Source organism: Hyaena hyaena, unplaced genomic scaffold (assembly GCF_003009895.1).
Source record: "Hyaena hyaena isolate Hyena2069 unplaced genomic scaffold, ASM300989v1 scaffold_405, whole genome shotgun sequence".
Taxonomy (NCBI): Eukaryota; Metazoa; Chordata; class Mammalia; order Carnivora; family Hyaenidae; genus Hyaena; species Hyaena hyaena.
Window position 1 is genome coordinate 790,605 of NW_024081039.1, and position 22,497 is coordinate 813,101.

General features: G+C 40.9%; 1 protein-coding gene across 5 annotated transcripts in view; it reads left to right on the forward strand.

The window, feature by feature from the left end:
* TULP4 (TUB like protein 4) overlaps positions 1–22,497 on the forward strand; it is a 232,936-nt gene that overhangs the window by 66,071 nt on the left and 144,368 nt on the right. Inside the window, exon 2 of one of the 5 annotated variants that reach the window (XM_039252079.1) lies at positions 21,909–22,119. The exons of the other annotated variants lie outside the window; for them this stretch is intronic. Coding sequence (XP_039108010.1) covers positions 21,970–22,119 — 150 coding nt within the window. The 5' untranslated portion in view covers positions 21,909–21,969. The remainder of the gene's footprint in view (positions 1–21,908; positions 22,120–22,497) is intronic. 5 annotated transcript variants of the gene reach the window in all.

Consider the following 22,497-nt stretch of genomic DNA (forward strand, 5'->3'; position numbering starts at 1 on the left):
AAATAGTTTATTGTCAAGTTGGTTTCCATATAACACCCAGTGTTCATCCCCACAAGTGCCCTCCTCCATGCCCATCTCCTCCCTCCCCCCGCCCCCACACCCATGAGTTGTTCTCAGCATTCAAGAGTCTCTCATGGTTTCCCTCTCTCCCTTTCCCCCACCATTTCCCCCCTTCTTCTCCCCCATGGTCCTATGGTAAGTTCCTCCTAATCCTCCTATACGTGCAAACATATGATATCTGTCCTTCTCTGCCTTATTTCACTCAGCATAACACCCTCAGGGTCCATCCACGTTGCTACACATGGCCAGATTTCATTCTTGAGAGACAACATTTTTAAAATTTTTGTTTCACAGTTAAGATTTGAAAACACCGATGATTTGAGTCAGTAGATACTTATTGTATCCCTGTCATGTGTTGGGTGCTGTGTGTTCTTGCCACCACAGGGCATGAGAAGTCGTGGATTATGCCTGATGGAGTCCACGGTCGAGCAGTGAAGGTGAGGTGTGTACCTGGATGTCTCTTTCTTCATGTGTCTTTCAGTTAAGTGTGGAAAGAAAGATTTGGGTTGTTCAAAGAATTAAGGCTGAGGTTTACCACAGATTTTCTTGTGAAGATGACCTTTGAACAGGGCTTTGAGAAATAGAATTTAGACAGTTGTTTTCTGAGTGATGCAGGAAGATTAAGCCACATTCTGGCCTCAAAAAAGCTGTTTCTGTCTTTGCGACACGAAGGTGCTTTGTTTCCCTTGGCTCCAACCTAAGCATGTCTGTATTTACCTTATCAAGTCAGGTGCCTCCCCGGGAAGATGCTTTTGGAGTCTGGCTGGACAACAGGGACAAGGACCTATATGTATATTTTATTGTCCCTGGAACAAATCCTCCATAGTTAGACAGGCAGTTGACATTCTTTGCTCTTTCCCCACTATACTGTGAAATGTTTATTGTTTATATATATGTTCTGGTTGGTAATGGGGATTTTATTCATTGGGGCATTTTGTCCTCTGATTAATCCAGTGGCAGAAGGTTTAAGCAAGGTGCTGCCTTAATCTGACTTAACACAGTGCTCAGGTGTAGCTGTACACCATGCAGTTGTACTCAAGTTTGAAAGGTTACATACTTGTGTTCATGACCTGAGTTAAAGATAATTTGTTAGTGATTTTACTTTATGTGACTCTTCTGGTAAAGCAGCCATCTCTGTATATTTGTGTAAGTGTATTTTAGTATGCTAGATGACTATGTCAGTCTTCCTTCCCAGGCAGGACTTTTAAGTGTTCACCATGTAGGCACATTGAACTCAGAGAGCATGGACCGTGTGCTGCTGTTCTTTGCCCGTAGTCGGTGGTATAAGGCCCTTTTCAGGAATGTCTTCAGGTGTACTTGGGGCAGAAGCAGCTCAGGGCTGCCTTTGGAATCTTGGGACTTTGGTGGTGTGCACAGGAGATTTGAAAGTTATATCATTAAAGATATGAATTGCAAAACCACAGTCCCTCAGTCTGCCTACTACTTTTTCAGCTAAACTTGTACCCTGATAAAAATGAAACAAACAACAGGAACTTAACTAATTTTATATGCTAGAAAGGAATTGAAAACAGTAAAATGTGCTTACTAGAGTTTAGTGGTTGATCCATTTTTTTTTTAAAAAGTATTTATTTATTTTGAGAGAGACAGAGATAGTGCGAGTAGGGGAGGGGCGGACAGGGAGAGAGAGAGAATCCCAAGTAGGCTCCACACTGTCCACGCAGAGCCCGATGTGAGGTTCAAACTCAGAAAACTGTGAGATCATAACCTGAGCCGAAACCATGAGTTGGACACTTAACTGACTGAGCCACCCAGGTGCACCAGTGGTGATTGATCCATTTTTGTCTGCCAGTGTTAGTAGTTAAGATTTTTCAGAGGGGAAAATGGGATAAGAGGATCTTCACAGTGAGACTGGTGGTATGGAGCAATATATAAATGAAGTAAATGTGGCACTTAAAAAATATATTTTTGGATTTCCCAAATGCCGTTATAGTTAACTTAATTTTTGTGGTGAGGAATGTATCTTCTTTTTTAGACTAGACTTGAAAACGTAGGTGGTGGATGTGCTGGGGTGCAGAGCATCACAGAGCAGCAGAGGATGATGCTTGGGGGGTCAGGGTGGCCAGTTATGCCTCTGCGGGGGATGGGGTTGGGGCATGAGCTGCATCTCAGAGCCCCTTTGGGTTCTGGACACACATGAGAACCCACCCTCAGCAGTCCAGGGCTTTGGTGGTGTGCACCACTGAGCTTTGACCCCACAGTGACCACGGAGCAGTTCCTGCCCATGTGATAAAGATGACAGAGGACTGATAATGGTTTATATGGAGATAATGTTGGTGACAGTAACTGCTGGTGACAGTTGCCATGTGTTATGCGGCTACAATTTTCTGTGTGTTTTATGTCTGTTATTTTATTGAACTCTTGAAACAGCTATCTGTCTTATCCTTCTCTACAGCTAGAGAATCTGAGGTTCAGAGATGTTCTGAAAGTTGTCCCAGGGATAGAGCTAGATGAAGATGGCAGACTAGGGATAGAGTTCATGCCTGGCTCTTTTTCCTTCTGTAAGACACTGCTTCACAAAAGGTGAGCCACAGTGATCAGAGAAAGGCTTATGAGTCACTGGCATGTGTTCTGGATGGTGAAGAATTTGGTGACATATTTAGGCATAGTGCAAGGCAAAGGCTGGGCCCTGAGTAGTCATGATGAGGAAGCAATAGTGATGAGTGTTCAGGGGATGAAAGATGGCTTTGGTTGCATTCTAAGACTTTTAGAAGACTGTTGTATTCAAAAAGAAGTGTTGAAAAAAAATCAAATGTGGATATAAAGATGATTATGTTCCATGCATTTTTCCACCAATGTGGAAAACTGAGTTGACAGCATTGACCTAATTTATTCTGGGATTTGTTTAGTTAATTTAATTTTTATTATACATAACATATATTATGTTTATTTGTAATTATTGTTTTTAGTTTATTTTGAGAGAGAGGGAGCATGAGTGGGAGAGGGGCAGAGAGAGAGAATCCCAAGCAGGCTCTGCACTGTCAGCTCAGAGCCTGACACAGGCTCTGCACTGTCAGCTCAGAGCCTGACACAGGCTCAATCTCAGGACTGTGAGATCATGATGGAAGCTGAAATAATAGCCAGATGCTCAACTGACTGAGCCAACCTGGTGCCCCTATATACATACTTATAATTTTAATTTAATTTATTATGGAAATAATAGTCTTCAAGAAGTAGCATCTGAACATGTCACTGTGATACTGTGGTAGTGTGTGAATGGCTTAGTTAGGTTTTCTTTCCTTTTTTTTTTCTAAAGAGAGAGCGTAAGCAGGGGAGAGGGGCAGAAGGAAAGCGAAAGAGAGAGAGAGAGAGAGAGAGAGAGAGAGACTAAAGCAGGCTCTACACTGAGTGTGGATCCCATGACCCTGGGATCATGACCTGAGCTGGAATCAAGAATTCAGTGCTAACCTGACTGAACCACCCAGATGCCTCCCCAGTTAGACTCTTGAGATACGAGAGTAACCAGTTTATAGATGGAAGGTGTATTTGAAAAACAGCTCTTGTAAATTTATCTTATGAGTTGTTACTTTGAACAGGGAACTGTTCTAGAAAAGAGGCAGAAATAGGACTATTTCTGTATGTTAAGGGTAGAATTTTGTTTCACCTAACTGGCTTAGCCATTTTTATTCCAGAGCTCAGTAGTGTGAGTTCTTTATCACAGTAATACTTACACGTGGGTAAATGCTAATAATGAAAAATAGCAGTGTTATAACTTCCGTCTACTCCCCCCACCTCCTGTCCTAGCTATTCACTGAAAGCTGTATTGTTACCTTTTTGATTAATCCGCTTTGGGCTTTTGTCTGTTGGCTTCTTTCCTATCTTGGCAGATAGAGATTTCGCTCTCTTCCACCATCACTCAGCCCAACTTTGCCTTGCAACCTAACCATCCCAGTGTTTCACTGTCATAATTGGCTAACTCATTATCCCGTGTTTGCATTATTTAAACTGTGTCAGTATTGTGCCCAGGCGAGTCAAATTGGGTACTGTGATTCTATATCCTTAACTGTTCAGAATTTTTCCCCCTTTGTGATAAAAGTAGTCTTACTTAGTTTAGTTTCTTTACCGGTTGTGAATCGTACAGCATCTTCAGTACGCTTCTACACATTCAAGCCAGTAAGATGATTTACTGGCTCTTTTTGTTTTCGTTTCTTTCCTGGAGACCTCCATCTAGGAGCTCGGTGTCCCCCTTTGCCGAGCAGACTTCCTGCACTCCCCTTTTATCGTCACCTTGAGAATCCCCTTTGCCCCTTACTTCTGCTGGATCTCATTTCTTTGATCTTGTATCTTTGTCTTTCTTGGTTTAACTTGTTCTTTGTTCGAGTGCAGTCTCCAATATCTTCCTAAGATATCTTCCTAAGAAAGATATCTTCCTAAGAAAGAAAGTTATAAATTTCAAGACTTGTGTATCTAAAAATGTCTTAATTCTGCCTTCACTCTTGATTGATAGTTTGTCTAGGTATAGATTTTTAGTTGCTTCTGAATTTCAAAGGCATTTTTCCATAGTCTTCAAACTTGGAGAGTTATTATTGAGAAGCATAGTAGTTAAGGCCCTGAAGCTAGACTCTGAATCCTGTTTAAATATATTATTTAATTTTTCTGTACTGTTAACCTTTTCATTTGTGAAATGGTTTACATATAGTACTTTACTCATGTAGGTTTGTTGTAAGGAATAAATGAGTAACTATATGTAAAGGATTTAGAACAGTGCCTGGTACCTCATGAGGGCTTTGTGAATTAGCTATTATTATTCTGACTCTTCTGTGTATGATCTGTTTAAAATATCTGCAAGTGTTTGGCATCTGCTTTTATTGTAGATATGCTGAAATTTCATCATGATGTTTAACAGTAATGTACTGTGAAGCTGTTTGGCATCTCTGTGTCGGTGTATTATGGCGGGTGTTTCAGCAGGTGGGCTTGCTGTGGAATAATCTGGGGGGATAACTGACTGTTTTGTTGCTGACCGTCAAATGTCACCATCCAAGCATATTTCTTTCATTTTTTATTTTTATTTTTTTAATTAATTTTTTAATTTACATCTAAGTTAGCATATAGTGCAATGGTGATTTCAGGAGTAGATTCCTTAATGCCCCTCACCCATTTAGCCCATCCCCCCTCCCACAGCCCCTCCAGTGACCCTGTTTGTTCTCCATACCTGAGTGTCTCATGTTTTGTCCCCTCCCTGTTTTTATCCCATTTTTGCTTCCCTTCCCTTATGCTCATATGTTTTGTATCTTAAAGTCTTCATATGAGTGACGTCATATGATATTTGTCTTTCTCTGACTAATTTCGCTTAGCATAATACCCTCTAGTTCCATCCACGTGGTTGCAAATGGCAAGATTTCATTCTTTTTGATTGCTGAGTAATGCTCCGTTGTATATATATACACCACATCTTCTTTATCCATTCATCCGTCGATGGACATTTGAGCTCTTTCCATACTTTGGCTATTGTTGATAGCACTGCTATAAACATTGGGGTGCATGTGCCCCTTCGAAATAGAATACCTGTATCCCTTGAGTAAATACCTAGTAGTGCAATTGCTGGGTCATAGGGTAGTTCTATTTTTAATTTTTTGAGGCCTCCATACTGCTTTCCAGAGTGGCTGCACCAGTTTGCATTCCCACCAGCAGTGCAAAAGAGCTCCTCTTTCTCTGCATCCTTGCCAACATCTGTTGTTGCCTGAGTTCATTTTAGCCATTCTGATGGGTGTGAGGTGGTATCTCAATGTGGTTTTGATCTGTATTTCCTGGATGATGAGTGATGTTGAGCATTTTTTCATGTGTCACTTGGCTATCTGAATGTCTTCTTTGGAGAAGTGTCTATTCATGTCTTTTGCCTATTTCTTTGCTGGATTATTAGGTTTTTAGGTGTTCAGTTTGGTAACTTCTCTATAGATTTTGGATACTAACCCTTTATCTGATATGTCGTTTACAAATATCTTCTCCCATTCTGTTGGTTGCCTTTTAGTTTTGCTGATTGTTTCCTTCGCTGTGAAGATGCTTTTTATTTTGATGAGGTTCCAATAGTTCATTTTTGCTTTTGTTTCTTTTGCCTCCAGAGATGTGTTGAGTAGGAAGTTGCTGCAGCCAAGGTCAAAGAGGTTTTTGCCTGCTTTCTCCTCGAGGATTTTGATGGCTTCCTGTCTTACATTTAGGTCTTTCATCCATTTTGAGTTTATTTTTGTGTATGGTATAAGAAAGTGGTCCAGATTCATTTTTCTCTGTGTCACTGTCCAGTTTTCCCAGCACCACTTGCTGAAGAGATTCTCTTTATTCCACTGGATATTCTTCCTGCTTTGTCAAAGATTAGTTGGCCTTACATTTGTGGGTCCATTTCTGGATTCCCTATTCTGTTCCATTGATCTGAGTGTCTGTTTTTGTGCCAACCAAGCATATTTCTTTGGGGTTGTTCAGTTTCTCTAGATAAGGCCCTTCTAATGACATGCCTGTGAATTTACTCCTGCTGCCAGCATTCCAAGAGCTAAGGGGGTGTGTGTGTGTGTGTGTGTGTGTGTGCGCGCGCGCGCGCGTGTGCACGCGCGCATGCATGCGCATGTGCTGGGGAAGAGAGTGATGGGAGGAAGAGAAGGAGCTAATATTCATTTAGTGCTTGCTGTATTCTAGACACTGTTCCAAGAGCTTTAACTCATTTAATCTTGACATCAACTCCATGATTTTGAACCTAGTACCATCGCATTTTATAGCTGAGGAAACTGAGGTACAGAGATGTTAAACAGCTTGCCCAGTAGCACATCTCTCCTAATTGACAGAGCTGAGACTGAACCAGGAACACCTCAGATTCCATTCTTGCTCTTAACCTCTCAGAAGATGACCCACGGTTCAGTCTGTATCACCATCTTCACTATGCCGGGTCCCCACGGCTGCTCTCTGAGGCTCACTCTGCCAGGAGAATGAGCCATCAGCGTCTGATGCTGTGAGGGCACGGCCGTGCCTGCTTTCCTCAGGAGTGTTCCGAGGGAAGGAGCGTCCCCCGCCAGTGTGGGGACCTGCACCCACCTGCCTCGTGTGTGGCTTTTCTCCCAGCACCTGGGCGCGTTCCTGAACCTTTCCAGGCTTCCTGCTCCTGGTACCTCTCTGCGGCACTCAGTTTGGCCTCACTCTGTTCTGTGTATGCACTTGCCACTCCTTATCCATTTTCTGTCTTCATACATATGGTTTGGCACCACTGAAGCCGGCCTTTGTTTTTGTTTTTCATGGTCCTTGTTGTGAAGTGATTTTTTAAAAGATTTTTAATGGTTTTTTTAAAAAATTTATTTCAGAGAGAGAGAGACAGCAAGACAGCATGAGCAGGGGAGGGTCAGAGAGAGAGGGAGACACAGAATCTGAAGCAGGCTCCAGCTCTGAGGTGGCTGTCAGCACAGAGCCCGACGCAAGGCTCGAACCCACGAACTGTGAGATCATGACCTGAGCCGAAGTTGGATGCTTAATGCACTGAGCCACCTAGGTGCCCTTGAAGTGATTTCTAAGAGAAGGATTAGGATCATCTTTAGTTTGACATCTTAAATCAGAAATTTCTTGTTAAAATATTTTTTAAAGGTTCTTAGAAGCATTAAATAAAGATTTATTTTCCCTAAACAAAAACTAGAATATAATAGAATTATATTTTATTAAGAAAATAGATTTGTCAAAATAATGGCATTGTTTATTTTTTTACTTTAGTAATTTAAATTTTTTTTTCTCCTAACAGAAATAAATAATCATGGCTGCAAGTAACTTAGATACATGGAAAACATGGTCTTTTGGGTGTATTTTTGCTAGAGAGTGAGAGAGGGATGTGGATACAAGGCAATCATTTTTTTTGGTGATAGCCTCATTAGGAAGCAGCTTCAAGCTACATCATGTCAAAATGAGAGTAAATGAGATTATTGCTGGAGTTCTGGGCAGATAAATATTTCTTCAACTATAGAATCTGCTTATGATTTATTAGTAGGTAAGCTTGTGGATTCTTAAACCAGACTGAGTCTGTGCTGTGGCTATATAATCTGCAAGGGAACAGTAACACCTGCCTCCTAAGGGGGCTGTGGTGACTCAAGTTGGAACCCATAGTGTACATGAAAGAGTTCGTGAAGTCTTTGTTCCTGTTTATTTTTAGGCTCCTTGCCCTCCTTGGGTATCTTACCCTTCTGCATTTTCTTCCAAGGCTAAAACAGTGGAGCCATGGCCTCACTGTTGAGAAGTGTCCTCATGATTGCAAACCACAGGAATGGAATGTGAGGTGGGAGGCAGGTGAGGGGTTAGGAACAAGGTGGGGAGGTGTCCTTGGTGGGAGGGAGGCTAGGCTCATGCCAGAAGTTTTATTGTAGTTTGGGATTCTGGGACGCTGGACACCTCATCTGTGTTGCCTCCTTATCTGTGAGGCATTCTTGACTTCCTTCTAAGCAGAGCTCACTCATCCTGCCTACCTTGCATCCAAGTCCACAGAACCTGACTCGTGGCTTCAGGTGTGGTGGGGCCATTGGTGGCCATTGGCACGGGCACAGTGCAGAAATGGACCCATAATGCACTGGGCAGTAGGTATCATTCTAATAGATTTGTGTCTAAAGCTGACTAAAGTCGTCTCTCTGGGATATGGTCTGGGATGGGCTGGGGAGGGTGCGGGAAGGGAGAGAGAGAACGTGGGGATCTGTGCTGTGTGGCAGTTTGCTATTTCTAATTGGGTCCACCCACATGCTTGACTCCAAACTTCCAAAACAAACACGCCTGTGCATTTTGCCCAAGATTACACTGCTGGGTGTTTTTGTTGTACCTTCTGGCAACCTACCTTTGGTTTCTCTTCCTCATGGTTGCTGTTTTATGGAATCTTTACTGGCGATTGTTGTTTTTTCCACTTGGCCTACTTAGATTTGGTCTACTAAATACAGAGGAAATTGTCTCCATCCCAGGGGCCTTTCTTTGTCCTGGAGTGACCCTCCTGTTCAAGCTCACCTCCAACCTTCTTACTGCATGTGACCCCATAACAGTGCTCAAGATGAAAACCAATTCTGTCTGAGCTCTGTTTGTTCGTTCGTTCGTTCTTTGTTTCTTTCTTTGTTTCTTTCTTTCTTTCTTAGATTTTAGAATTTAAGGACATGTTTGTTAATCAGAGCTTTAAAATAGGAGAATTAATAACCTTGGAAATAACATTGTTGTCAGTAAGATCTATTTTGGAAATTTCTTGGTAGCAGGAATAAATGCTTATTGGCTTTGTCTGTAAGATGCTATAAGTTAATGTTTAGGACTTGGGAAGTTGATTTTATTCATTTAACTCAGAGTTTGAAAACAAAAATGTAAAAAAACAGCTCGTCTCTCCATTTACTTGATATTTTCATGATTTTAGATTTTATTTTTCCCTCTTCAGGAAATTTACTGCAGATGGCATTTGCGACTAATTAGGGAATTACCTAAACAACGTGACCAAAGAGCTTTTTCCTGTCTTCTAGGCCTTAAGGATTCTTCTTTCCCCTTACTTGTGCCATAAAAAAGCCTAATTATCTACCTTATTTCCAAGATTGAAATTATTTTAGGGTAGTCAGGATCTGTAACGTAAATTAACATTTTCATCTACTAATGAAATAGTTGTTTAAGAGATCAGTATCTCTTTTTTTAAAAGCATTAGTATATTTTAGATCAGTGTGAAATAGAAATATGATATGAGCCACATATGTAATTTAAAATTTTTAAGTAGCTACATTAAAAAATTAAAAAAGAACAGATAATATTAATTTTGGTAATGTTTTATATAACTCATAATATGTAAAGATTATTTCAACATATAATCAGTATAAAAACTGTTAGTGAGATAACATATTCTTTTTTTTATAGCGAATCTTTGATATCTGGTACATCTCATTTCAAATTAGCCACATCTCAAGTGCTCAGTTGCCACAAATGGCTAGTGGCTACCACTTAGACTATGTAGTTTTGCACATAGAAACACTTTTGAAACATTGTTTCTTTTTGAGTATTGTAGTAGAGTGCATGCTTATTCCAGAGAAGTTTTTTATGTATGTCTTCTAATCTTGGAGAAAAGGTATTTTAAAACCTTTCTATTTGGAAATAATTTTAGACTTACACCAAAGTTGCAAGGAAGTTCACTCAGTCTACTCATACTCACCTGTTGTTAACCTGAACTCATTTCTCATTTGTACTCTTTCCCTGCCTCCTGTGCTATGTGTGTGTGTGTTGCTCCCAAACTATTTGAGAATATATATCTTTTATCCTGAAATATTTAAGTGTATATTTACTAAGAATAAGGACTTTCTGTCACATAGCCACATTAATACAGTTACCAACTTCAGAAAATTTAGCATTAATTCAGTACTTTAAAGTACTGTCCATATTCCATTTTTGTTAAATTTTTTCCTCTAGTACAAGATCCAGTTTAGGATCACATATTACATTTAGTTTTCATGTATCTTTAAGTCCCTTTAATCTGGAAAAGTTCTTCAGGTTTTTAGTTTTTGTTTTATGACATTTGACACTGTGGAAGAACACTCCTCTCCCTCTTTCATAGGATGTTCTGCATTTGGAGTTTGTCTAATTTTGTTATTATTAAATTCAGGTTAGTCATCCCCAGCTGAATCTTCCATAAGTGATGCTGGATGTTGTGTCTTTCTTAGAGTATCACATGTGGAGGCACACAGTGTCCACCTACCCCTCATTGCTGATGTTAATTTTCATCTGATTTTACTATTGTGTAGTTACTTTGTTTTTCCCCTTGCATTTACAAACAGTCAGTGGGAGGATACTTTAAAACCATGCACATATCGGGGCACCTGGGTGGCTCAATTGGTTAAGCATCTGACTCTCGATTTTGACTCAGGCCATGATCTTATGGTTCGTGAATTCAAGCCCCATGTTGGGCTGTGAGCTGACAGTGTGGAGGCTGCTTGGGATTCTCTTTCTCTCTCTGCCTTTCTACCACTCTCTGTTGCTCTCAAAAATAAATAAACAAAAATAAATAAAACCATGCACATATCCTATTCCTTATTAGAATTTCCTACATAGAATCCAATGATTCTTGCTTTAACCAGTCTTTTGATACACTCCAACCATTGGGGGCGCCTCTTTACTTTGGGACATAACAGGATGTTCCATCTTCAATGTATGTACCTTGTTCCAACTCTGGAAACAGTCATTTCTCTGAGGATGAATTTTGCTTTTCTGGGAGTGTATGTGTGGGGGGGTGTAGTATTAGAAACCAAGATCTAGCCTCTAGATATACTCATTCCTACTGGGGTGTTGTTGCCCCTGGGCCCTTTCAGGGGATATATACCTTCAGATATACATTCTGTAGTGGTCTGGTCCAGTCAGGAGCCAGGTCTGACCACACAGTGGAAACAAGGAGGGTTTAACATAAAAATTATTAACTCATAAAAGAGTAACTATAAGATACAAAGAAACTATATGGGACCCTAGGACTGAGACTGACGACCCAGGGAAGGACAAGCTTTGAAGGATGTTCAGATCTCTTTGGAAAAAGTGTGGTTCATCCCAGCAGATAGCAAAGAAGTGTTGGCTTAGCCAGGCTGGAATTGGTATGAAGGCAAGTGATAAACAACCCTTTGGAAGGCAGTCAGAGGAGCAGGTGGTCGCCAGCTAGTGATGTGTTATGCAGGGGGGGTTGGAGGCATACGGCTCTCCAAGTGAATGGGTCACATGGAGGCTTGGAGGAAGGGGCTTACAGAAGGAATGACCACTCAGTGTGTGACCTTCCAGGCCATGAACAGCTGGGAGAACAGGTGATAGAGGCTCTGGTTTCTGAGTTGAGAGGGCCGCAGAAATGTCACTAGCCAAAGACCAAGAGGTCAGTGGCTGTGGCAGTTTCTACTGGATTCTGTCACGACCACCCAGTATCCCCCAACCCTAAGATCTTTGTGAATTCTTTTCCTCCTACTGTGTCCTTCCAGTGCCCTCTACTGCGAAAGCTTCAATTCATGTTCACGTTAAGGAGAAATGATTAATGGAATGCCATTGTTACTACAGAGCAGACATTGAAGGGTGCGTTTGGAGCTGATAGGTGATAAACCAATACACACATACATACAAATCCATGTATATACACATGCACATGTATATGCATATATGTATATTTAGAAATCATGAGTTTACACCAGCATTTCCAATCCAGCCACCCTCTTGGCTTCTTCCATTTAATATTTGTATTTTTTTCTTCCATAGTTTGTGCAGTCTCATAATATATCTGAAATAGTGTCAGAATTTCTTCACCCATACTAATACAACAAATAAACTTATTTGAAGAGATATTATGGACTGAATGTGTCTCGCCAAAATTTGTATATTGAGGCCCTAACTCCCAATGTAATAGTATTTGGAGATGGAGCCTTAGGGAGGTCGTATAGTTAGATGAAGCCGTGCAAGTGAGGCTCTCATGATGGGATTGGTCCCATTGTAAGAAGAGACACCAGAGAGCTTGCTCTCACCTTAGTGTAGAAAAAAGAGGTCAGGTGAGCACACAGTGAGATGTTGGCTGCGTATAAGCCAACAGAAGATGCATCATTATGAAACCTATTTTGCCGACACTTTGAACTTGAACTTTCAGTCTCAGGAACTGTGAGAGATAAAATTTTGGTTGTCTAAGCCATTCAGTCCATGGTATTTTGTTACGACTGCCAAGCTAAGAGAGAAGAGCTCAGAATCTGCTTGAAGGGCTTCCCTGAATTCTACCTACTCCCAGACCAGAGCCAAATAGGCAACTACGGAAGTTCTTAAAGTGCTTGGATTAATTCCCCTCTACATTTTCTTCAGTTTAGTTAAGTAATTAATCTGAAATGTAGTTGTGTTTGTTTGTTTTGTTTTCATTTTTGGGTTTTTTCTCAGATTTCCGTTCTTGTTGATTTTATTTTGTTTTAAATATGTAGAACATTAACATGCATTGACAAGTAGAAATCACATAGAGGTGAACTCAGAGCTCACTACACTCCTTCCGTTCTCTTCCACTTCTTCCACCCACCCACCTTATAAATACTTTGTGGGGCACCCGGGTAACTCAGTCAGTTAAGCATCCGGCTCTTGATTTCAGCTCAAGTCTTGATCTCAGGGTCATGAGTTCAAGCTCTGCTGGGGGCATGAAGCCTACTTGGGGAAAAAAAAGACTTTTCTGGTTTTTGTTTGCCTTCTGTAAAAATAAGTGTGTGTCTCTGTCTCCCCCGCCCCTGTGTGTGTGTGTGTGTGTTTAATTGTTTATTTATTTATTTTGAGAAAGAGCGAGCGAGCAGGTCAGGGCAGAGAGAGAAGGAAAGAGAATCCCAAGCAGGCTCCCTGCTGTCAGTGCAGACCCCAGTGTGGGGCTTGAACCCATGACTGAGCCGAAGTCAAGAGTCAGATGCTTGACTGACTGGGCCCCATCGCTCTCTGTGTATTTATAATGTTTTCTTATTCCCTCTTCTTTGACAAAAGAGCATAATATGTATGCATTTTTGCCTGTTTTATTGAGCTATAATTGACATATAACATTGTATTAGTTTTAGGGGTGTGTGTATCTTTGTTGTTTTTTTTTTTTACTTTGCTTTTCCACTTAACTTCTGGGAGTGACTTCATGTCAGCACATGCAGATCGTTCACAGCCCGCAGTGCCCACAGTATGTATGTTCCCCGGGCCCATTCAGTCTCCAGGTTTGAATATTTAGGGAGTTTCCTGTAGTTTGTAATTACAAGTAATACTACAGTGAATAACTTGTACATATGTATTTTCATATTATTGGAGAAGTATCTTCAGGGTAAGTTCTTAGATGTAGGATTGCCGAGTTGAAATGTGAAAACATATGTAGTTTTGTTATATATTGCCAAACTCCCTTCCATAATGGTAGAACTATTTTGCATTCCTACCACCAATGTATGAAAATACCTTTTCTTCTGCAGTTTCACCAATGGAGTGTATTATCAAGCTTTTAAACTTTTGCCAATCTGCTAGATAAGAAGTGACACCTCAGAATAGTTTTAATTTGAATATCTTTTATTATAAGTGAAGTTGAACATGTTTTCAAATGTTTAAGGGCCGTTTATGTATCTTAGGAGTTGTCTAGTCACATCTTTTGTCTATTTTTCTGTAGGATTTTTAATCACCTTGCCTTACTCAAATTTTAAAAGTTCTTTGTTGGGTATTGGGGACATCAGTCTTTTATCTGTGATATGTATTGCAGATGTTTTCTATTATTTATATTTTGACTTTGCTTCTTAAAACCATGCAAAAATTGTAAACATTTTTATCTTAAATTTATCAGTCTTTTATTGCATCTGGATTTTGAGTCATAATTAGAAAGCCTTTTTCTATATCTCCTTTATAGGCATTTTACTCATATTTTCTTTAGATTCAGGAAAAGACTCATAGCTGATTACTTCTAGTAAGAAAACTAGCATACAGTTTGTGCTTATTCTGCAATCTCTCATGCACAGCTTTCTTACAACTGGACAGATAGTAAGTAAGCACTCAGACCTGCCAGGCACTTTGGCTTTACACTCCTGAAAATGGATATGCTAAAGAACAGAGAGATTACCATTCAGGTGAAGTTAGACATTCAGTTAGTCACAGTGTTGAGAATATAATTCATTAAAAAAAAAAAAAAACTGATTAGTCTATTTTGAGTTATCCCTAAGACCAGTCTATCCTTTTTGAGATTTTTGTCTGTTAATTTTTCTTTTGTTGACTATGGTTTCTCCCGGACTCCATTGAGCCTTTTGCCCAGCCTCATCACCAGCTTAGAGCTCTGTCTGTTTGACCCCAGGGCCAAGGTATCTGGAGGGAGATTTTAGGCCATGACATTTCTTTGCTTGTTCTCTGTAAAACTGACTGAGAAGAGACTCGGGTGCTGATTACCTCTGAATGGGGGACAGGCGAAGGACTAAGAAAGAAGTCCCCACATCCTTTCTCTGTAGCTACTTATGCTCTTGAGTTTACAGTAATCCAGAGGCTGTAAGGGAGCAATCCAGAGGCTGTAAGACTTTTCTTACTGAGTAATTGAAAATAATGTTGTGGTGAATCATTTTCACACAGTGAAAAATGAAGATGGGGGTTAGGGGTCAGTGAATTGATGGCTGAGCCTTCATTATCTCTTTAAAACTCCCCATGTTACTTCCCATGTGATGATGGACCGGAACAGGCAGGAAGGAGCCTGGGGTCCTGTTCCAGCTCAAATAGTCTCTGCATGTGTGACCGTAGGCCAGCTACTTTCTGACCTTTATTTTCTTTGTTTTAAAAATCGGGTGGTCTCTGAGAACTTTTCCAGCACCAGGGTTCTAAATTCTTCTTGTTTCTTTTATTTCCTACTTTTAATATATTTAATTGTTACATTCTGAAAACTGCTAAGCACTCGAGTCTTTGCCTTTTTTTTTTTTTTTTTTAACCAAATATTCACCTTCTAAAAATTCTTGGTCTTAAGAGCACTGGTCAGATAAGTTGATTGCTACTTGACAGTTTGTCATCTCTAGTTAGGTGCAAACTCAATGGGAGCTGGGACTTGGCCTTCGGGCCTTTAAAGTAAATGGTAAGTAGTGTATTTCTTCTTGGTGTGGCTTAGTTCTAGAAGGGGAAATCAATTCTAGGAGCTTAGACATTGAGGGAGGCCTTATGTTTCAGGTTTATTACCATACAGACCAGTAATATGACTTTGTTTCATGGCCCTAAATTATACCCATCCATAACTATGGCCAGAGGTCATAAAAATGCATTCATTGTTGGATGCAGAATGGACTAGGTGAACATGTAGCTTGATCCTTATAGACTCATACTAGCAACTTGAAAAACAACTCAAAATATGGTAAAGAATTCATATTGAAACCCCCAGTCGCCATCCCCTCCCCCGTTTATATTCTGCTGTTTCATTTGTATAATGGAATATCCTTCATGTTTAAAGAATGGAGAATTTAGTTATTAAATGAGAATCCATTCTGAGCTGGTATGATATTTATTAGGAGCATTTTATCCCTGTGACCCAGAGCCAGATGTTTGCTTGCAGTAGCCCATATCCCTCTTGAATGATCAAAAGTACAAAACAGTTCGTGTTGTTCGTGTACATAACAGCCAATGATTGTCATAGATTTAGCTTAATGTAGAAGGAGAGGCCAAGACTTTGATGTAGTATAAAATTTATTTAAGTTGTATAGATTTATAATCGTTACTATAAATGGAAAGCCTCTTTTCTAGAATAATTTATACCTAGAAAGTCAGTTTTTCATATTTTTCTCTAGTGACAGTGAATTGTAGCAGTTGTTTTACTGTTGACATTTAAAAAAATTAAAATGCCGGGGCACCTGGGTGGCTCAGTTGGTTGAGCATCCGACTTTGGCTCAGGTCATGATCTCGCGGTTTGTGGGTTCAAGCCCTACATCAGGCTCTGGGCTGACAGCTAGCTCAGGGCCTGGAGCCTATTTTGAATTCTGTGTCTTACTCTCTCTCTGACCCTCCCCTGCTCATACTGTCTCTCTCTCAGAAATAAATAAAAAATAATAATAATAAAATAAAGTACCTATATAAAATATTTTGTCTAAGTTTTCATTCAACCCATCTGAAAAACATTAAGCCTCTTCTGTGTGCTGGCTACCCTGATAAGTGCTATGGTATAGGAGTAAAGAAGATGAACATGGATGTTATTAATTTGCAAGTACAGAAAACCTATTACTATTGGCTTAAGCAATTAGCAAAGGGAATATGTTGGCTAATGGAACTGAAAACCTGCAAGGGATATCAGCCATGAGGTTTGAGTCATGGCTCAGCCCCTTGGGATCTGGTATCTCTCCATCTCTCTACTTCTGTCAATGTTGGCTTCATAGGCAGGTTTAGACTAATAGTCTCCCAGTTCTTATTCCAATGAAAAAGAGAGACTGCTCTTCCCCAATAAAAGTGCTGGGCTTGACTCTTACTATGTGGAGCTGATCATAGGCCTAAACCTGAATCAGACACTGTGGGCAGAGGGAGACAGTGCCCCAACTGTCAAGGCCTGAGTCAGGGGTAGACAGAGTCTTCCCTTTTCTAGCAAGTAGATTGAGAGCAGAGAATGGTGAGAGTAGGAGAATGGAGAAGAGTAGGGGAATATCAAGACTCTGCCCTAAAAGCAGGGACTCAATGGATTCAACAGTAACCACTGTCTACCTTCCAGCCTCTTTGGTGGTGGCCGTGGTGGCGATGGCGGTGGTGTTATGATAGAGGAAATACAGGCTGCAGTAGGAGCATCCAGCAGGAGCATTTCGGTACAAAGCTTACTGTGAAGTGTGACAAATAACAATAAAAAATGGACACTTAAGATTACATGCTTAAAGGAAACATAATTAGGTGAAAGACCATGGCAATTAACCTTAATTTGGACATTTTTGGGCAGCCTGTTGAGTCTGTGCCTTTGAGCTGTCTCTGGGCCAGGTCAGTGCTACAAGATTGCTGGCTGAACTGTAACTACCCCAAGGCAGTGATGCCTAGCTCCAGATCCTCTGGGGGTGTCAAACATTCCATATAACAGGAGCTGGTTCAATATTGTGACACTGAATCAGCCAGCCTCTGTTGCACTTTCTGTGGGAGAGGGAGGTCAGTGGGCTACAGGGTAGGTTTGCCTGGGGACTCAAATCATTACCCAATGCAGAGCCAGGACCATGGAGGGACCGGAAATGGAAGAGGAGACTTTGGAGGTGGAGGGGTGATTGCAGAACATTTCCAAAGTGGCTTTTGAGATGGGCCCTGACTCGGACAGAGTTTTCGCCTGACTTTGGGAGAGTTGCCTCACTTTGTCTGTGATCTTCCCTCCTGGGAGTCGCTGAGGGCTGCTCTTCCCATGGAGATATCAGCACTTCTGGGTCGTTGAGCGCTCCCCATGCTCACCTGTAAGGACTGTTTTTGGAGGGATCACAGAGCTCGGGGAACATTCATCCAGTGGCCAAGTGAGCTTAGTGGAGGTTGATCTGCTCCTGGGCTGATGAAGGACACTCACTGAAGACAGAAGCAGGAGTGTAGTCTGGCCTGGACCCTGAGGACAGCTGCTTGACCTCTGCAGTAGCCACTACTAGGCATATTCAGAGATCTGTCAGTTTATTCGGTGGCGTGTCCTGTAATCTTTGTAACTTAGTGACTAGTGAAAATGCTTTTTTCTGGGAACGTTTATCAGAATTGTTTTGTATTAGTCACTAGATTCAGCAAACCTCAAATGGTAGTGTAGATATTCAGTTTATGGCCACTGGTAATTGTTGAGTACAAATCATGTTTGCTGATTAGGTCCCCATTTATTTTTTTAACTGTGCCCCTGAGTCACTGAGTATCCTGTCCCACTACCTTCTACCTTTGTGTGTGTGTGTGTGTGTGTGTGTGTGTGTGTGTGTGTGCACGCCCATGTGCATCTTGTTGGTGGGGGAGTAGTGGTGACAGGGTAGGGCACACATAAGTGCGCGCACACACATACAAATTGAGTGGGAATGGTTTTGCTGATATTATCCCTCTTAGAGGAAGGAGATGGTTAACACAGAGTAGCCTGGATTCATTCCTGAACCCATTCACCACAGCTGCATTGGCCTGTGCTTTCTGTGACTGTGCCATTGTATTCCCACCTCGGAACCTCCCATGGTGAGTTCCCTTCTCTCTTAGTCCCCGGGTTAAAAATGGTTCCATTTTCAGGACTCCACTTAGTCCTACCTTTCGCCAAAGCCCCGCAGCATTTGGACCTCTGGTCCCAGAGACACCCCCACCCCCTTTGGCACTCTGATTCTGCAGCCGCTTGTGGCTTGTGGTTTGTACCACTTGCTGCACATAGAACTCATTGCCTTCTGTGAGTTTTAGGGATGTGCACATCATCTGGTGTATGTTATTTGAGAGACTGCTGATCTACTAGAAATGGCCCAGATGAAGTAAGACTGAAGAATTAAAGAATTTTCAGGCTATCTCTATACTGAAAGTTTACCTAAGGAAAACTACTACACTTAAAAAGAATAATTTACATAAGTGTTTATAATTTATCAACATGGGTCACATCTTAACTTTGGTGTTCATTTGCCCACACTTTAGACCTGAATCCTGAAAAGTAGTGTTTTGTTTATATAGCCTGGATTGTTTGTGGAAGGAAAATATCTCCATATGGCTGATTCATTCAGGGAAGTAGTTGCATAGCTAACTTGGTATCTTAAGTAAGTATGTTGGGTTCTGAGAATAATGAAAGAATTCATTATATAATATGGGTTTTAGATTTTATGTTCGATACTTTCAAGTGAAAGTGTAAGACTGTGTGTTCATTGCCCATATTACTGACCTTCTGAAAGAGTAGATTAAAGGCATCATGGTACAAAGAATGTATGATTTGGACTTAGATGGACCTTGTAGCAACTCTGAATTTTATCACTTAGTAGTTGTATAATCTTCAAGATGGTGTCTTAACTATGAATAAGGATTGTAAAATCACATAAGGCTATTGTGAGAATAAAATGGGATAATGTTTATTTATTTCCTACAGAAAGTATCTAGTACAGTGTTTTACCCTGAGAAGATGCCCAGGAAATACCTCCTAGGCTGTCTGTAACAGTGAGATGAAAAATTCACAGTATGCTCTGTGGCCCATACCTTTAAATCTGAGGTTACTGCTTCACAGTTACCATCTGATGAAACTGTCCGAATCGTGGTTTGCTGGGCAGGCCCATGGACATGTGGGGCTACTGCCAGGCCTGCTCCCTCTAGGGCCCCCGCAGGACCTGCTCCAGCTAGCCAGGGAAGCGGGGGCCCCCCAGTTCCCAGAGGCCGAGGGAACCGGGTTTTCTAGCTGGTGGTGTGTTCAGGTGGGCCAAGGCGCGTGGTTGACTCCGGGAGAGGTAGGAGTTGTGTACAAATTGTGCTCCTTAGATGTGCTTAACTTCGAGCTGCTTGTGAACGAGTTTGGGCTTTGTCTGTGCTTCGTCTAAGTGAGAGCGGCACTTGGTGCTGCTTGAAACTGGGTCCAGAATAGCATGGTGATTTTGCTTCTCCAGACTTTGGCTAGTTGAATCATTGCTGGTATACTTTTACTCTTTTTGTCTTTCTAACCAAACAAAACACAAGTAATGCTGGGAGGGGACCATGATGGGAAGACTTAAGACTCCTCACTTGCTTTTTATTTTGTTTTGTTTTAACCTGTCAGGATAGTTTCACTTAAAATGAAAATACTAATAAAATGAAATACATGGAGAAAATCTAATAAAATGAAGTATATGAACTTTCCTTATCACTCTAGCTTGTCAGCTTTTAGTGCTAAAAGGTCCAGTGTTTTGGGTTCTGAAGATTCATTTAGGCAAAGTATTTAATGATTTAAGACTGGTCTGGACTTTCAGCTTTGACTGGAGGAAAACCCTTTCATTCACTCCTTTCCTTTTTTCCCTCCTAAAAAATAAGTAAGCCTACATTTCTGCCCTCTCTTTATAACTGGAATAATTATGATTCCATAATTCTTTGATTTTTGCCTCAAGCTTATTTGGCATGAGTTTAATGTATGGGCAGGGGCGTCAGGGTGGCTCAGTCAGTTAAACATCTGACTCTTGATTTTGGCTCAGGTCATGATCTTACAGGGTTAATGAGATTGAGCCCCGTGTTGGGCTCTGCATTCACATTATAGAGCCTTACTGGGATATTCTCTCTCTCTCTCTCTCAAAATAAATAAACTTTAAAAAAGTTTAATGTATGTGCATTTTTCTCCAAAATTTGGATGTAAAGTACAATCACATCTGTAGCAAATATGCAAGATAAAGTTCTGTTATGAAACTCCAGAATATAGAAATGTCAGGTAGGTTTTTCCCCTAGTAAATAACTTTTTGTTTTACTTTTTTCCTAAAATAAGCCATCACAGTGAAGTATGGTTATAAAGCTTTCGGCAAGTTGGAAATCCTTATTGTTCTGCACTGCAGGGGTAATTGACATGACTAATATGGTCCTAAGGCTTTATAGTATTCCACAGTGCTATCTGAATCATTAAAGACGGATTATTTGAAGTGTAGATTTTTAGTTCATTAAGTTTTATTGTGTGGTAATTAATTGAAAAGTAGAGATCTGCATATTTCATATATATGAGAACTTTCTTATTTAAAAAATAATATATGACTCGTAAACATATATGACATTATAAATATAGAAGTATAAAATACTGTATAGGCACACATCCCTAGTCTAATCACTTCTTCCCATTCAGTGGCTATCCCTGGTCTGAGCCACCATGGTCTTTGGTTTGGGTTACTGCACTGACCTAACTGGTCATCTGCTTCTCCTCTGGACTTTCCGTTAACCCACAGAATGGCTAGAATATCATTTGCGAACATTAGGAGATCGCCTCACCCCTCTGACTTGAATAGCTCCTGACCTGCCCTTTCCTCTGACTTCTTCCTGTTCCCCCTGAGGTGCAGTGTGCATGCCCACCTCCTTCTACGGTCCACGGCTCAAGGCCCCAGTTCCACAGCCCGTCTCCCCGGTTGGTGCCTTCTCTCACTTAGATGCCGGTTGCTTAAGATTGCTTCCTCAGAAGGGCCTTCCCTGACCAAGTCACAGTTGTCCCCTCCCCAGCTTTCTTGCCTATCACAATTAGATTTTTCCCCCTGAAATAACATTTGGATTCCATTACCTCTATGATTAAGAATCTAGAAGAGTTTTCTAAATTGTTTATCTTATCAAATGCAAACTCTGCTACCTGGATTTCTTTCTTGATTTACTCTCATGTGAACATGTACATTTTATACAGTAAACCTAGAGGTCCCTTCCCTTGCTGAGCTGCTTTTAACAGTTCGTCACTTAACATCACTGTAAGAAATGTCATGAATCCTCAGTGCTGACTACATGCATGCTATGAAAGATCTTATGGTCTTTCTCTGTGTTTGTATATGCTTTTACAGAGCTTTGGTGGGTGTGCACCTGTCCTTTAGTACTTGGCACTAATCTTTCCGAGTACATCAGATGATCCTGAATTACATGGTACTGAGCCACACATGCTCACACTTAGGCTCCTCGATGAAAAACCAGAATAAGGTGAAGAGTGGATGTTTGGTTAAGCTGGTTCTCTTAGTCATGGCCTGCTGTTCTTCCTCACTCAGCCTGTGGACCAAGGTGAGTGGTTCTCATGATGGGGTTTGCATTTTGCTTCTCCACCTCTTGAGGCAGAGGCTGAGCAAGACTTAATTTCAGTTCCTGAGTAGAGGTTAGCTCAGCAGCCTGCGCCTACAAATCAGCAGCAGTGAGAGTAGGCCTTGCTATTAGCTTAAAATGGTATTGTTTCATTTACAGTTTATGGTTACATGTGTTCTTAAGGGATGAAGATAACTGGTGGCATTTCCTGGGAAAAGTCTTGGAGGTAGTGCTCTCTTTTTTAACTGTGAGCCGGAGTGGTATTTTTGGATTCACAGACTAGCTACCCCCTGCAAATCAGGATTGTCTGCATCAACAAAGCTGAATTTGTCATTTGTAATTATTCAGTAGCATCTTTTC